Source organism: Euprymna scolopes, chromosome 4, assembly GCF_053919585.1.
Source record: "Euprymna scolopes isolate OS-2025 chromosome 4, ASM5391958v1, whole genome shotgun sequence".
Taxonomy (NCBI): Eukaryota; Metazoa; Mollusca; class Cephalopoda; order Sepiida; family Sepiolidae; genus Euprymna; species Euprymna scolopes.
Window position 1 is genome coordinate 6,956,331 of NC_136485.1, and position 15,230 is coordinate 6,971,560.

General features: G+C 39.6%; 2 protein-coding genes across 5 annotated transcripts in view; one reads left to right on the plus strand and one right to left on the minus strand.

The window, feature by feature from the left end:
* The window catches only part of LOC145266524 (uncharacterized), a 67,936-nt gene extending 55,708 nt beyond the window's left edge, over positions 1-12,228 (plus strand). For 2 of the 4 annotated variants that reach the window (XR_013864734.1, XR_013864733.1), the window contains exons 9-10: positions 1,592-1,897; positions 11,776-12,228. Coding sequence is in view for 1 of the 4 variants with exons in the window: in XM_080122295.1 (XP_079978421.1) it covers positions 11,776-11,786 (11 nt within the window). In the remaining 3 variants the exon portion in view is untranslated. The remainder of the gene's footprint in view (positions 1-1,591; positions 1,898-11,775) is intronic. The other 2 variants (XR_013864735.1, XM_080122295.1) reach the window with 2 other exon arrangements.
* LOC145272817 (uncharacterized) overlaps positions 1-15,230 on the minus strand; it is a 731,987-nt gene that overhangs the window by 162,109 nt on the left and 554,648 nt on the right. The gene's annotated exons all lie outside the window — the stretch shown is intronic.

The following is a 15,230-nucleotide window of genomic DNA, read 5'->3' on the forward strand; positions in this document are numbered from 1 at the left end:
TGATGTATGATAATTTTTTTCATCACAGATACATATACATATTTTTTTACTTTTGTTTTTTCATTGGGGGAGGTCTGGACAAGTGCCAAAATGACTGGAAACTTCTGATTTGGGAAATATTGTAGAAATGTATGCATACTAAAGTACATTGTGGGTTTAATTTTTGGTACAGAGAAAATAAAAAAATAATTCCCAACATAAACTTTTTTTTTTATTGTTTTAAAAGGACATTACCCTTGTTTTGATAGTAATTTGCTGCAATGTACAGGAATTATTTGAATTTATCACGACTTAATTGTGCTTTGATTTTATTTGCATTTATCACTACTGTCATTCTGTAAAGTGTCATTATCCCATAATTATTGATAACACTTTGTATTCTATTCGTTAACATTTGTCTTTTTTTTTTTTTGACCCTCAGATAATTGCAATTGCATTCTTCATTATCCCATACCTGTCATATATGCCAGGTATTTCTTTTTTTAAAGTTTGACACATAATTTTCTTTTTTATATTCCTCTTTTAACTTGAAAAAAAAAGTAGGAAAAAAAAATGTCCTTTTTACAAAGATTTATTCTAAATATTACTAACAAAAAAAAAAAAAAACAAAACAAAAAAGAAAACCGTTCAGACTAAATTTATTTGAAATGTGAAAGTCTGAAGGGAAATATTTAATACTGATCCTGGAGAGGCATTATGAAAATATACAATCATCATCGTAACGTTTCGTTACTCAATCTTGAGATCTTTCATTGAGTAGTATCTGAGGCATCCCCCAAGTCTGCATCGGAGTATGCTTCACTCGGCGAACAGTCCGTGAGGATGTGTGTGATAGTATGCATGTTGGTGTTGTATGGACGCTGAGCATCCTATATATAACCCACACCACTTGTACAGGTTGTCCCGTGTTGAGTGTTACCCACTCTTTCCAAGGGAGTTCTCATTGACAGGCTCATTCCACCAACACAGGTAAACCGATGCTGGTGTTATTCATCTGAGGCCTGTGATGGTAGTTGTTGTGGCGTCTCTTGATACGGATGGCGATTGTTGTTGCTCTGCTTGTCATGTTTCATTATTGCCTCTCGATAAACCTGTAGACAGATGGCAGTTTGATCGATTCCAGGTTGCAGATAATTATCCTGCATGCCTTGTTGAGCTCAACGTCAATCTTTACAGCATGAGTAGAACAAGCCCATGCTGTTGTGCAATATTCTGCAGTCGAGTGGTGCAGTGCTAAAGCTGACATGTAGCATCCCTGTTAATCTTTCAAGAGACCGATTACCGCACTACACTCATCTCAATAAAAAACTCTCTATATTGCTATAAATGCACCATTGCCCATGTACAGAATATTATTGTTAGATCTGGGTTAGTAGAGCGAGACCATACCACTGCATATCCCAAACATACAATGTCATAATTATGGCTGATCAGCAGTTGTCGTGCCAATGGGCAAACAGCAGGCTGACAGGCGTAAATAGTAAAACTGTGTTGTTGTGGCACTGTTGTCACTTTCTTCAATTTTTGCACTAATAGTATTTTTTTTTTTTATTATTTTTAATTTTTTTTTTTTTTTTTTACTATCTTTCAGTTCAAAATGTTATCGAAAATCATTTACTGTCAATATTTGATGGATTTTCGGGATCAAATCTGCTGAAATGATTTTTTTATGGAAATCACTCCAGACAATACATGAAGACAGTTGATGTAAAGAGCTCAAAAAAATCCTACTTCAAGATCAAAAACTTGCCAACGATAACTGTTAGATCGGAGAAATTCTGACCCAGAAAAAAGCACTTCTTCCTGCTTTGTCAGAAACATCACTCATGGAATGTGAGGACTAAAGGACCAAATAAAGAAAAGCAAGAGTCACAAGGACGCCGAAAGTAAATCCAAGGTTCATTTTCTACTCTTCTAAATTCTACGTTCGTTGTTTTATCAGATTTATCTCAATAATTCGTTATGATTACGTTAGATTTATCTCAATAATTTGTTATGATTACGTTAGATTTATCTTAATAATTCGTTATGATTACGTTAGATTTATCTCAATAATTCGTTATGATTACGTTAGATTTATCTCAATAATTCGTTATGATTACGTTAGATTTATCTTAATAATTCGTTATGATTACGTTAGATTTATCTTAATAATTTGTTATGATTACGTTAGATTTATCTTAATAATTCGTTATGATTACGTTAGATTTATCTTAATAATTCGTTATGATTACGTTAGATTTATCTTAATAATTTGTTATGATTACGTTAGATTTATCTTAATAATTTGTTATGATTACGTTAGATTTATCTTAATAATTTGTTATGATTACGTTGTTGTCTATGCCTTTCACAATGCTATGGATCACTTTATGTCATCCGCTCATAAATTATTTTTGTAAGTTTAATATAAAACATCAAAATTATGAATGGTTATCCACTAGTTTGCATCCAAATGCATATTACTGCCGGAAGTAATATAATAATACGTTAGATTTATCTTAATTATTTGTTATGATTACGTTAGATTTATCTTAATAATTCGTTATGATTACGTTGGATTTATCTTAATAATTCGTTATGATTACGTTAGATTTATCTTAATAATTCGTTATGATTACGTTAGATTTATCTTAATAATTCGTTATGATTACGTTAGATTTATCTTAATAATTCGTTATGATTACGTTAGATTTATCTTAATAATTTGTTATGATTACGTTAGATTTATCTTAATAATTTGTTATGATTACGTTAGATTTATCTTAATAATTCGTTATGATTACGTTAGATTTATCTTAATAATTTGTTATGATTACGTTAGATTTATCTCAATAATTCGTTATGATTACGTTAGATTTATCTTAATAATTCGTTATGATTACGTTAGATTTATCTTAATAATTCGTTATGATTACGTTAGATTTATCTTAATAATTCGTTATGATTACGTTAGATTTATCTTAATAATTTGTTATGATTACGTTAGATTTATCTTAATTATTCGTTATGATTACGTTAGATTTATCTTAATAATTCGTTATGATTACGTTGGATTTATCTTAATAATTCGTTATGATTACGTTAGATTTATCTTAATAATTCGTTATGATTACGTTAGATTTATCTTAATAATTCGTTATGATTACGTTAGATTTATCTTAATAATTTGTTATGATTACGTTAGATTTATCTTAATAATTCGTTATGATTACGTTAGATTTATCTTAATAATTTGTTATGATTACGTTAGATTTATCTTAATAATTCGTTATGATTACGTTAGATTTATCTTAATAATTCGTTATGATTACGTTAGATTTATCTTAATAATTTGTTATGATTACGTTAGATTTATCTCAATAATTCGTTATGATTACGTTAGATTTATCTTAATAATTCGTTATGATTACGTTAGATTTATCTTAATAATTCGTTATGATTACGTTAGATTTATCTTAATAATTCGTTATGATTACGTTAGATTTATCTTAATAATTTGTTATGATTACGTTAGATTTATCTTAATAATTCGTTATGATTACGTTAGATTTATCTTAATAATTCGTTATGATTACGTTAGATTTATCTTAATTATTCGTTATGATTACGTTAGATTTATCTTAATAATTCGTTATGATTACGTTGGATTTATCTTAATAATTCGTTATGATTACGTTAGATTTATCTTAATAATTCGTTATGATTACGTTAGATTTATCTTAATAATTCGTTATGATTACGTTAGATTTATCTTAATAATTCGTTATGATTACGTTAGATTTATCTTAATAATTTGTTATGATTACGTTAGATTTATCTTAATAATTCGTTATGATTACGTTAGATTTATCTTAATAATTCGTTATGATTACGTTAGATTTATCTTAATAATTCGTTATGATTACGTTAGATTTATCTTAATAATTCGTTATGATTACGTTAGATTTATCTTAATAATTTGTTATGATTACGTTAGATTTATCTTAAAAATTCGTTATGATTACGTTAGATTTATCTTAATAATTTGTTATGATTACGTTAGATTTATCTTAATAATTCGTTATGATTACGTTAGATTTATCTTAATAATTCGTTATGATTACGTTAGATTTATCTTAATAATTTGTTATGATTACATTAGATTTATCTCAATAATTCGTTATGATTACGTTAGATTTATCTTAATAATTTGTTATGATTACGTTAGATTTATCTTAATAATTTGTTATGATTACGTTAGATTTATCTTAATAATTTGTTATGATTACGTTAGATTTATCTTAATAATTTGTTATGATTACGTTGTTGTCTATGCCTTTCACAATGCTATGGATCACTTTATGTCATCCGCTCATAAATTATTTTTGTAAGTTTAATATAAAACATCAAAATTATGAATGGTTATCCACTAGTTTGCATCCAAATGCATATTACTGCCGGAAGCAAGTCTTTGAAGATAGGACAGTTTTGTTCTTGTCATGTGTGGATTATAGTTAAGAATAAGAAGAGGTGTAGTCAGATGTTATGGTGCCGTGGTCAGTTAATATGACCATGGCAAAAGAATGATACGATGAGAGGGGGCCGGGGTGATTGGTCTGTGCTCGTGCAAAGCGAGGAACCGGTATGGGGCTGTAGTGTTTGCTCCATTCACTCTTTGCGGCGAAGGCATAGGGGCCGCGTCGTCGTCTTGTGCGATGGCGGGCAAGCGAGGGGAGGAGAGTGATACAGGTGGGAGTCCGCCATCTGGCGGCAGGAATGTGGCATCGACCAAAAACGGCGGGGGACCATCGGCGGGTTGTTTTCCTGGTGGCGGTGGTTGAGCATTGAGGTTCGTGGGTGCTTCACTCTGGGGACGGGGTGGCGGCGAACGACTTTGTGGCCGTTCGTCGCACGTCTCTGTCCTCCTCTTCGTCTGCATTGTCATTACTTGCCGGTGCGTCCATCAGCACGTCCAATGCAAGCTCCTGTGCTGTCCACACAGTGCTCCCTCTCTTCTTCTTCTTATCGTGGCCGGTCAACACCATGGCTTGTCACCTCAGGACTTGCGGCCGATCTGATAGTGACCTGAGGTGCCGGAGACGGTGCATTCAAGTTGAATCTTGGCCATATTGGGATGCGATGCACCATCACACATAATGCCAGATGCACGCGGCAGAACAGGGTGACAGATCTTCTGGCCAAGTTCAAACGGTTCTAACGGTTCATGAAGAGCCGAGGGTCCTGATGCGCAGGAGCTTTCTCAAGCCAGATCTTGTTGTGCAGATCTTGTTGTGCAGATCTTGTTGTGCAGATCTTGTTGTGCAGATCTTGTTGTGTAGATCTTGTTGTGCAGATCTTGTTGTGCAGATCTTGTTGTGCAGATCTTGTTGTGCAGATCTTGTTGTGCAGATCTTGTTGTGCAGATCTTGTTGTGCAGATCTTGTTGTGCAGATCTTGTTGTGCAGATCTTGTTGTGCAGATCTTGTTGTGCAGATCTTGTTGTGCAGATCTTGTTGTGCAGATCTTGTTGTGCAGATCTTGTTGTGCAGATCTTGTTGTGCAGATCTTGTTGTGCAGATCTTGTTGTGCAGATCTTGTTGTGCAGATCTTGTTGTGCAGATCTTGTTGTGCAGATCTTGTTGTGCAGATCTTGTTGTGCAGATCTTGTTGTGCAGATCTTGTTGTGCAGATCTTGTTGTGCAGATCTTGTTGTGCAGATCTTGTTGTGCAGATCTTGTTGTGCAGATCTTGTTGTGCAGATCTTGTTGTGCAGATCTTGTTGTGCAGATCTTGTTGTGCAGATCTTGTTGTGCAGATCTTGTTGTGCAGATCTTGTTGTGCAGATCTTGTTGTGCAGATCTTGTTGTGCAGATCTTGTTGTGCAGATCTTGTTGTGCAGATCTTGTTGTGCAGATCTTGTTGTGCAGATCTTGTTGTGCAGATCTTGTTGTGCAGATCTTGTTGTGCAGATCTTGTTGTGCAGATCTTGTTGTGCAGATCTTGTTGTGCAGATCTTGTTGTGCAGATCTTGTTGTGCAGATCTTGTTGTGCAGATCTTGTTGTGCAGATCTTGTTGTGCAGATCTTGTTGTGCAGATCTTGTTGTGCAGATCTTGTTGTGCAGATCTTGTTGTGCAGATCTTGTTGTGCAGATCTTGTTGTGCAGATCTTGTTGTGCAGATCTTGTTGTGCAGATCTTGTTGTGCAGATCTTGTTGTGCAGATCTTGTTGTGCAGATCTTGTTGTGCAGATCTTGTTGTGCAGATCTTGTTGTGCAGATCTTGTTGTGCAGATCTTGTTGTGCAGATCTTGTTGTGCAGATCTTGTTGTGCAGATCTTGTTGTGCAGATCTTGTTGTGCAGATCTTGTTGTGCAGATCTTGTTGTGCAGATCTTGTTGTGCAGATCTTGTTGTGCAGATCTTGTTGTGCAGATCTTGTTGTGCAGATCTTGTTGTGCAGATCTTGTTGTGCAGATCTTGTTGTGCAGATCTTGTTGTGCAGATCTTGTTGTGCAGATCTTGTTGTGCAGATCTTGTTGTGCAGATCTTGTTGTGCAGATCTTGTTGTGCAGATCTTGTTGTGCAGATCTTGTTGTGCAGATCTTGTTGTGCAGATCTTGTTGTGCAGATCTTGTTGTGCAGATCTTGTTGTGCAGATCTTGTTGTGCAGATCTTGTTGTGCAGATCTTGTTGTGCAGATCTTGTTGTGCAGATCTTGTTGTGCAGATCTTGTTGTGCAGATCTTGTTGTGCAGATCTTGTTGTGCAGATCTTGTTGTGCAGATCTTGTTGTGCAGATCTTGTTGTGCAGATCTTGTTGTGCAGATCTTGTTGTGCAGATCTTGTTGTGCAGATCTTGTTGTGCAGATCTTGTTGTGCAGATCTTGTTGTGCAGATCTTGTTGTGCAGATCTTGTTGTGCAGATCTTGTTGTGCGAATGGCTGTTGTACTAGATGTAACGATCATTGGCGATGACGGCCGCTGGACATTGTGAGAAAATAGAAAATTTAATGATGCCCTTCACTCCCAGGTGCTGGTCCATCGAGCCTCCTTCACTGTGAGGCATATCCCAGTGGTGTTCACATACTGAGGCCTGCTTCATCCTACAAGCAACGTTGACCTCACTACTCTTGGGCGATCTCTCGTTCCTGGTGATGATCGGATCTCTAAAATGCTACGACACGTGCATGCGAAGTACGTAGTCCCTGATCACCATCTAGAACCTAACACCTGTTGAGCTGTGTCTACGCCTTCCACCTGCCGTGGGGCTGAATATCACCGACTGGGCATCCTCGTGTGGCCCTCTTCTGTGACTGGTTTTAACACACAACGACCTCTGTGCTGGTAGTGTGATCGTGGGTCCAGGACGTGTGTGGTACCATAGAGGGGGTTATCTAATGTCAGTGGGAGTACTCAATGAAAAAAATATGATAAACAAGGAATACTAGCCAGACAAATGTTATGATTACGTTAGATTTATCTTAATAATTGGGTGCTTCACTCTGGGGACGGGGTGGCGGCGAACGACTTTGTGGCCGTTCGTCGCACGTCTCTGTCCTCCTCTTCGTCTGCGTTGTCATTACTTGCCGGTGCGTCCATCAGCACGTCCAATGCAAGCTCCTGTGCTGTCCACACAGTGCTCCCTCTCTTCTTCTTCTTATCGTGGCCGGTCAACACCATGGCTTGTCACCTCAGGACTTGTCCGCCTCTGGTACTGCCTCGTCGCTACCGGTGCGTCGGGTGGCAAACAAAACGGCTCCTCGCCCGGGTCTTCATGGAGCGCCACGGCTTCCAGCCCCTCTTCAGGTGAAGGCAGCCGGGGTATTTGGTGATAGTCCGGGTCTGTGGTCACCTGGTTCGGTTTCCAGCACTGTGAGTATAGCGGTCTCCTTGCCGGCTCTTAGTAGAGCGGCACAGTCTTGATCCACCTTCTCCTGGTGGAGTTGCTAACATCCGCCAGCAATGGTGTGCAGCTAAGAGTACAACCACCTCCTGTTGGGCCAACCACCTATCAGGGTTTCAAGCATTGGTTCCAGAAAGAAACAACGGATCTCAACATAAAGCGGCCTCCTCAGGGGCCGCAGGAATATGTCAGTGATGGTTTGTCCCTTGAGGACAAGCAGGATGTGGTGACTGATCCAGAGCATGAAGATCATGCCTGGCATCAAGATATTGTTTGAGAAGTTGAGTTGCTTGTCGGTGAGGTTGATCCAGCTTTGGAGGAACCTTTAGCCGAGCTGCGGCAGATACTAAATCAGATCCAACAGTGGGCAAACTATTGAACGGCTTTTTCCTAAAATTCCTGTCACCGCGCAAGGGAAAGGAGTGCAAAACTGCGCGACAGGGTACCGGTGAGAAAGCTGGCAATACCGGTAAGGCAAAACGTTTGCCTAGACCCTGACCTCAGAAGAAAGTGTGAAGAAGGGAGGCATATGCGGTGACCCAACAAGAAGGGATATGCAGCCTCAGTGCTCTCTGAGGGATGGAGGGAGGCAAAATTTGTCAAACAAAATCTACCTGAGTTCAGTGTCGAATTTTGGTGCGACAGATTGTCTGCGACGGGTGAAGCAGACGAGAGGCCTATTGGATGAGGAATGGGGGGGGGTGCTTGCATCCTTTAGCGGTGCAGAAGTTGAGGCGGCCCTAAGGTCCATGAGTAGATCAGCTCCTGGTCTAGATGGCCTCTCCTCCATGGACGCCATGCCAATGCCAATGTCAAAGATTGTCACCGTGTTCCTGAACATGGTACTATTGGCAGAAACACCTCCTCCGGCCCTGTGTCGAAGCAGGGTCATGTTGGTCCCTAAGTTCGAAGTCGTCACTGATCCCTCTCAGATGCGCCCCATCTCAGTTACCTCCATTGTACTGCACTGCCTACATAAAATCAGGTGGGGACAGACGTGTGAATTCGGCTGCCAGTTCGCTTTTCAAGTGTGTGACAGCTGCTTGGAGGCCACTACGACCCTCCATGTTATCATACAGTTTCCATGCGGAGGTTAAAGATCTATGTGCGATGATGATGGATGTATCCAAAGTGTTCGACTCAATCAAGCACGACTCCATATACCAAGCAGCTCGTGAGTTTGGGGCTCTGCCCCCACTACTGAAATACATCCGCGCCAGCTACGAGTGTGCAACGGCATAATTGGTGACAAAGAGTTACACTCTTCCAGAGGCATTTGCCAGGATGACTCTCTATCTCCAGTATCGTTTACCATGGTCATGGACGAGGTCTTCTCATTCAAGCCTCAGATCTGTTTCCCAATGGGATCTTACATCAGTCGCTTGATGGGGCTGGACTCATTCACGCCAGTGGCTCAGGTGTTTCCTAGGCTTTACATCCGGTGTGCTATTCTCCAGTGTAGGCTGTTGAGCACAAAATCAAGGCGGGCGAGCGGCGGCCGATCTGATAGTGACCTGAGGTGCCGGGGACGGTGCAGTCAAGTTGAATCTTGGCCATATTGGGATGCGATGCACCATCACACATAATGCCAGATGCACGCGGCAGAACAGGGTGACAGATCTTCTGGCCAAGTTCAAACGGTTCTAACGGTTCATGAAGAGCCGAGGGTCCTGATGCGCAGGAGCTTTCTCAAGCCAGATCTTGTTGTGCAGATCTTGTTGTGCAGATCTTGTTGTGCAGATCTTGTTGTGCAGATCTTGTTGTGCAGATCTTGTTGTGCAGATCTTGTTGTGCAGATCTTGTTGTGCAGATCTTGTTGTGCAGATCTTGTTGTGCAGATCTTGTTGTGCAGATCTTGTTGTGCAGATCTTGTTGTGCGAATGGCTGTTGTACTAGATGTAACGATCATTGGCGATGACGGCCGCTGGACATTGTGAGAAAATAGAAAATTTAATGATGCCCTTCACTCCCAGGTGCTGGTCCATCGAGCCTCCTTCACTGTGAGGCATATCCCAGTGGTGTTCACATACTGAGGCCTGCTTCATCCTACAAGCAACGTTGACCTCACTACTCTTGGGCGATCTCTCGTTCCTGGTGATGATCGGATCTCTAAAATGCTACGACACGTGCATGCGAAGTACGTAGTCCCTGATCACCATCTAGAACCTAACACCTGTTGAGCTGTGTCTACGCCTTCCACCTGCCGTGGGGCTGAATATCACCGACTGGGCATCCTCGTGTGGCCCTCTTCTGTGACTGGTTTTAACACACAACGACCTCTGTGCTGGTAGTGTGATCGTGGGTCCAGGACGTGTGTGGTACCATAGAGGGGGTTATCTAATGTCAGTGGGAGTACTCAATGAAAAAAATATGATAAACAAGGAATACTAGCCAGACAAATGTATGAAGAAAAGAAATTGCATGCAAATTAGACAAAAAAGAAAAAACAATCCTAGCATTAAAAATGTTATCACGTATCAATTTAAGTTTTATTTCTTTAAATAATTGGATAAACATTACTATTGGAAGGATGAATTATTTAAAAATACAGTTGGAAATTACTTCAAAACAATTTGTAATAGAAACAAGGGCTGGATAGTACTTTAATTCAAGCCATTAAATTAAAAATGGGTTCCACTACAGTCCGGTATCATACTTCTTAAAATAGCAAGATGGTTGCCATTGAGTGTGTTTTAATCACAACCAATATTTATGACAACTTAACGTACTCATATTTTATACTAGCAGAATCTGTTTCCCAGCATTGCCTGGGAAATATATATTAACTCAGGAAATTCCAGGCCCCAATGTTAAACTATTGAATTATTTGCTTCTCCTGATGGTTCAGCTCAAATATCTCTTCCTCAAAAAAATTGATGTAAAACATTTGGAGTTGCCACCCACACATCTGGAGGAAGTTTAATTGCTAACTTGGGCTTAATGAAGCATATCTTTTGCTTAAAAGCAGATGTGGATCTCTTAAAAGCCAATTCCATCAGACTAAAAAGAGAAAACTACAAAAGAAAAATCTAAAAATATTTAATTTTTTTTTCTTTTTGGTTGTCAGGTGCAGAAACAGATTGCATAATGTAAATGTAAAGCTATTTACTGAGGTGGTGAGTGAACACCTGGACGTATGGTGGATATTTAATTGACAAGTTTTTTTTCTTTTTGCTTAAAAAAGAAGCTAGAAGACAATGTCACCAAAAAAACAAAGATTAAAAAAAAAAACGAATGTGATTTAGAAAGAGAATAAAAATGAAATTAGCAGCCATGTTACATGGTCGTGTTTTATTTTGTTATGTGTTCATAAATTGGATCAATTGATATTCCTGTATTCTAGAATGTCTTTACAGGCAAAATGTCTTTATATGGGCATTAATTGAGAAGTAAAAATGAGCAAAAAAATATTAAATTGGATGCAGAAATTTAATTGTTGTTGTGATGTGAATTATATCATAATATAAGAAAAATATTAAATAATTGGGTAATTCAACCAAAACTCGTCCTATTAAGAACAGTGCCTGATTTTTGTGGAGGCTGTGGGAATAGATATTAACATGAGAGTAAAAATGTCTGCGACTGTCACTTTAAATATCTGCATTGAGAAAAGCAACTTATCCAGAAAAAAAAAAGAAATTTTAAATGGGAACAAAATAAAAACGCATGTTCTCTAGGAACATATATCAAGAATTCAACTAGGTGGCTGTCAGAGCAGATTAGCATATGAAAGTTTTGGTTCGAAATCTATAATGGTCAGTGAAATAGGGGAAAAATTGGCTTGATTATATTATATAGATATACAGGGTGCGGCATAAATAACGCCCTTTTATATCTTATTATATTTATGTATATTTTCTTTAACTAATTCTTAAACATTTATTTTTTTCAGGTATTTTTTAAACCATGAGATTAACAATTGAACAGAGAGTAAAAGCAATACAATTGTATCATCAAAATAATAATAATGGTGCTAAAACTGCAAGATTGTTATCAGATGAATATGACATCCCAAGAGTGCAAAGCCGAAATATCAAAAGCTTGATTAAAAAATTTGAATCCACAGGAAGTGTAAGGGATGCTCAAAGATCCGGAAGGCCAGTTGTTGCAACGAGCTTAGAAAAGTCCAATGAACTACAAGAATCGTTGCTGCATACTCCTCAAAAATCCAGTAGACGTCTTTCTACAGAGTTAGCAATCAGTGATAGGAGTGTTCGCAGAATATTGAAGAAGCTAAAGATGAGACCTTACATTCCACGTGTTCTTCAAAGTTTGCATGATGGAGATCAAGATAGACGATTACAATTTTGTGAAATTTTTTTGAATAAAGTTAATGAAGATATAATTTTCCTTGAAAAGATATGGTGGTCAGATGAAGCAACCTTTAAGTTAAATGGGCATATCAATCGCCATAATTGTGTGTATTGGAGTAATGAGAATCCTCATATCATCTTGGAAAAGGATGTTAATTCGCCAGGAGTAACAGTACCCCGGATATCTTAGCACTAAGTGAGACTAACCTACACTCCTCCATTCCCTCTAACCACTTTAACATGCCTGGATATCTCCCACTCTGCCGTAAGGACTCTGACAGACATATGCACGGACTTGGAGTTTACATTCGTAATACCCTTCCCTTGACTAGAGAAACAAACCTAGAAACAGATGATCAAGCCTTTATGTGCTTTAGACTAAACATGCAACACAATATTAGCTACTATTATTTTCTCTACCGCTCTCCCTCGACTCAGGACTGCTCCATAATAAACAAAGTATCTGACAGCATAGACACGGCACTGTCCCTCGACACTAGCGCACAAATACATGTATTTGGTGACTTTAATGTCCACCACAAAAACTGGCTTGGATTCTCTACTCACACAGATGCAGCGGGCAGCACAACCCATAGCTTCGCTATATCTCACTCCCTATCACAAATTGTTACATTTCCAACCCGTTTCCCTGACCAGGAAGAACAACACGCATCACTTCTAGATCTGTTTTTGACCACAGTTCCCGATGACTGCATAACGAAGGCCCACAGCCCACTTGGGAACGCTGATCATGCAGTGATAATGGTTGAAATCGCCCTAAACTCTAGACCCAAAACTGAAGAGCCAGTGCTCAAAACAACGAGATATTATAATAAGGCTGACTGGGAAGCCATCAGGGAACTAATTAGAGATGCTCCATGGAAAAATATTTTCTCTCTCCCTGCTGAACAATGTGCAAACGAGACCACTGACTGGTTCAAAACTGCAATCGAAGCGCATGTTCCCATGCGGAAATTTTATAGTAAGCCCCACTCTCCCCAATGGTTTACGTCGACTTGTGCAACTGCCATTGCTCAAAAGCAGCATGTATACCGTAGGTTTAACCGACATCAGTCCAGTTCAAACAGACTGAAGTATATAGAAGCTAGAAATAACGTTAAGAAAGAAATAGCGACAGCTAAGAGAGAATTTACGGAAACCACTAAAAAGCGCATTGAAGCACAAAAACTAGGAACTCGAGACTTCTGGAAAATCTACAACAGTGTAGTAAATAACGGGCAATCAACAATTCCCCCACTAACCAACAATCACGAGGTTGTCTCCTCAGCAACTGACAAGGCTAACATCCTTGCCAGTCGGTTTGCCTCAAACTCCACACTGGACCCTTCCAACCATCCCCTACCTGACTTTCCTATGCGGACAGACGCCACACTAGACGATCTGAAAACCACCCCTGCTCAGGTGCACGCTATCATAAAAAACCTTGACACCTCAAAAGCATGTGGACCCGATCTTATCCCAGCTGTGCTATTAAAAAAGTGCTCAGCCGAAGTAGCTCCAGTTCTCTCCAAACTCTACAACAAATGCCTTAATGAAGCTTGCTTTCCGGGCTGTTGGAAAACTGCTTCTGTTGTACCAGTATTCAAGAATTCTGGCAAAAGGACAGACCCATCAAATTATCGCCCCATTAGCCTCCTCCCACTTTTTGCCAAAATATTTGAGACCATAATTAACCATGCTCTAGTCCATCATCTTACAGATGCTAAACTACTGACTGACAAACAATATGGATTTAGACAAGCCCGTTCCACAGCAGACATCCTAACTGTGATCTCTGAACGCATATACCATTCACTGGACAAAGCGGGGGAGGGCAGAGCGGTAGCTCTAGATATATCTAAGGCTTTTGACAGGGTATGGCATGAGGGTCTCCTCAGTAAAATCAGATCATACGGTATCACTGGTAGAATACTTAACATAATTAAATCCTTCTTAGATAAGAGAAAAATCCAGGTTGTCCTCGACGGTCGTACATCTAAACAATATGATATAAATGCGGGGGTGCCCCAGGGTTCTATCCTTGGACCTCTATTGTTCCTGATATTCATAAATGACCTCCCCGACAACATTGCCTCTGAGATGGGTATATATGCTGATGACACTACACTCTATGGCAGGCAGGACAGGAAGACGAATGAACACATTTCTAAAGAAATGGCAGAAACACTAGGGAATGGGGACAAAAGTGGTTGGTCGCGTTCAATGCTGCCAAGACTAAACTAGTTTCATTCAATAATTACAAGAAACCCTCTCTACCACCCATAGCAATGGCCAACGACTCTTTATCTGAGAGTCCATCTTTCAAACTCCTTGGCCTAACGTTCACAGGAAACATGAGTTGGAACAATTACATTGAAGGCATTGCCAGGGCCGCTGCAAGAAAGGTGGGCTCTCTCTACCGTGCTAGAAAACTACTAACACCCAAAAGTATCCTGTACCTCTATAAGGCCACCATTCGCCCATGTATGGAGTATTGCTGCCACATCTGGGCTGGTGCATCTGCTACTAGTCTCTCGCTCCTTGATAAGGTTCAAAAGAGAGTCGCAAACCTGATAGGCCCTGAACTGGCATCTAAGCTTCAGCCTCTGGCCCATCGACGAAATGTTGCCTCCCTCTGCCTTTTCTACAAGTATTTTAGTGGTGAATGCTCTGACGAACTGCAATCACTTGTGCCCCCACGACGTGAGCACCCTCGACAAACCCGACAGGCTGCTAAATCCCACCCCCACACTGTAGAGATCCCTAGATGTAAAAGATCTTTTTACTCCAATAGTTTCTTCCCCAGAACCGCTAGACTCTGGAATTCCATTCCAGGTCCCTGCTTCCCCAACAGTATTGACGTGCAGAAGTTCAAGTGTAACGTGAACCGACACCTTGCTGCCCAAATCCCTACAAAGTACCCCAGTAGTTGTTGCCCCTGACAGTAGCCCACTACACCAAAGTGGCAATTTGCCTTGTTTGGGGTGAAAATGTAATAATAAAAATAAAAAAAAAAAATTTGGGCTGCCATTTC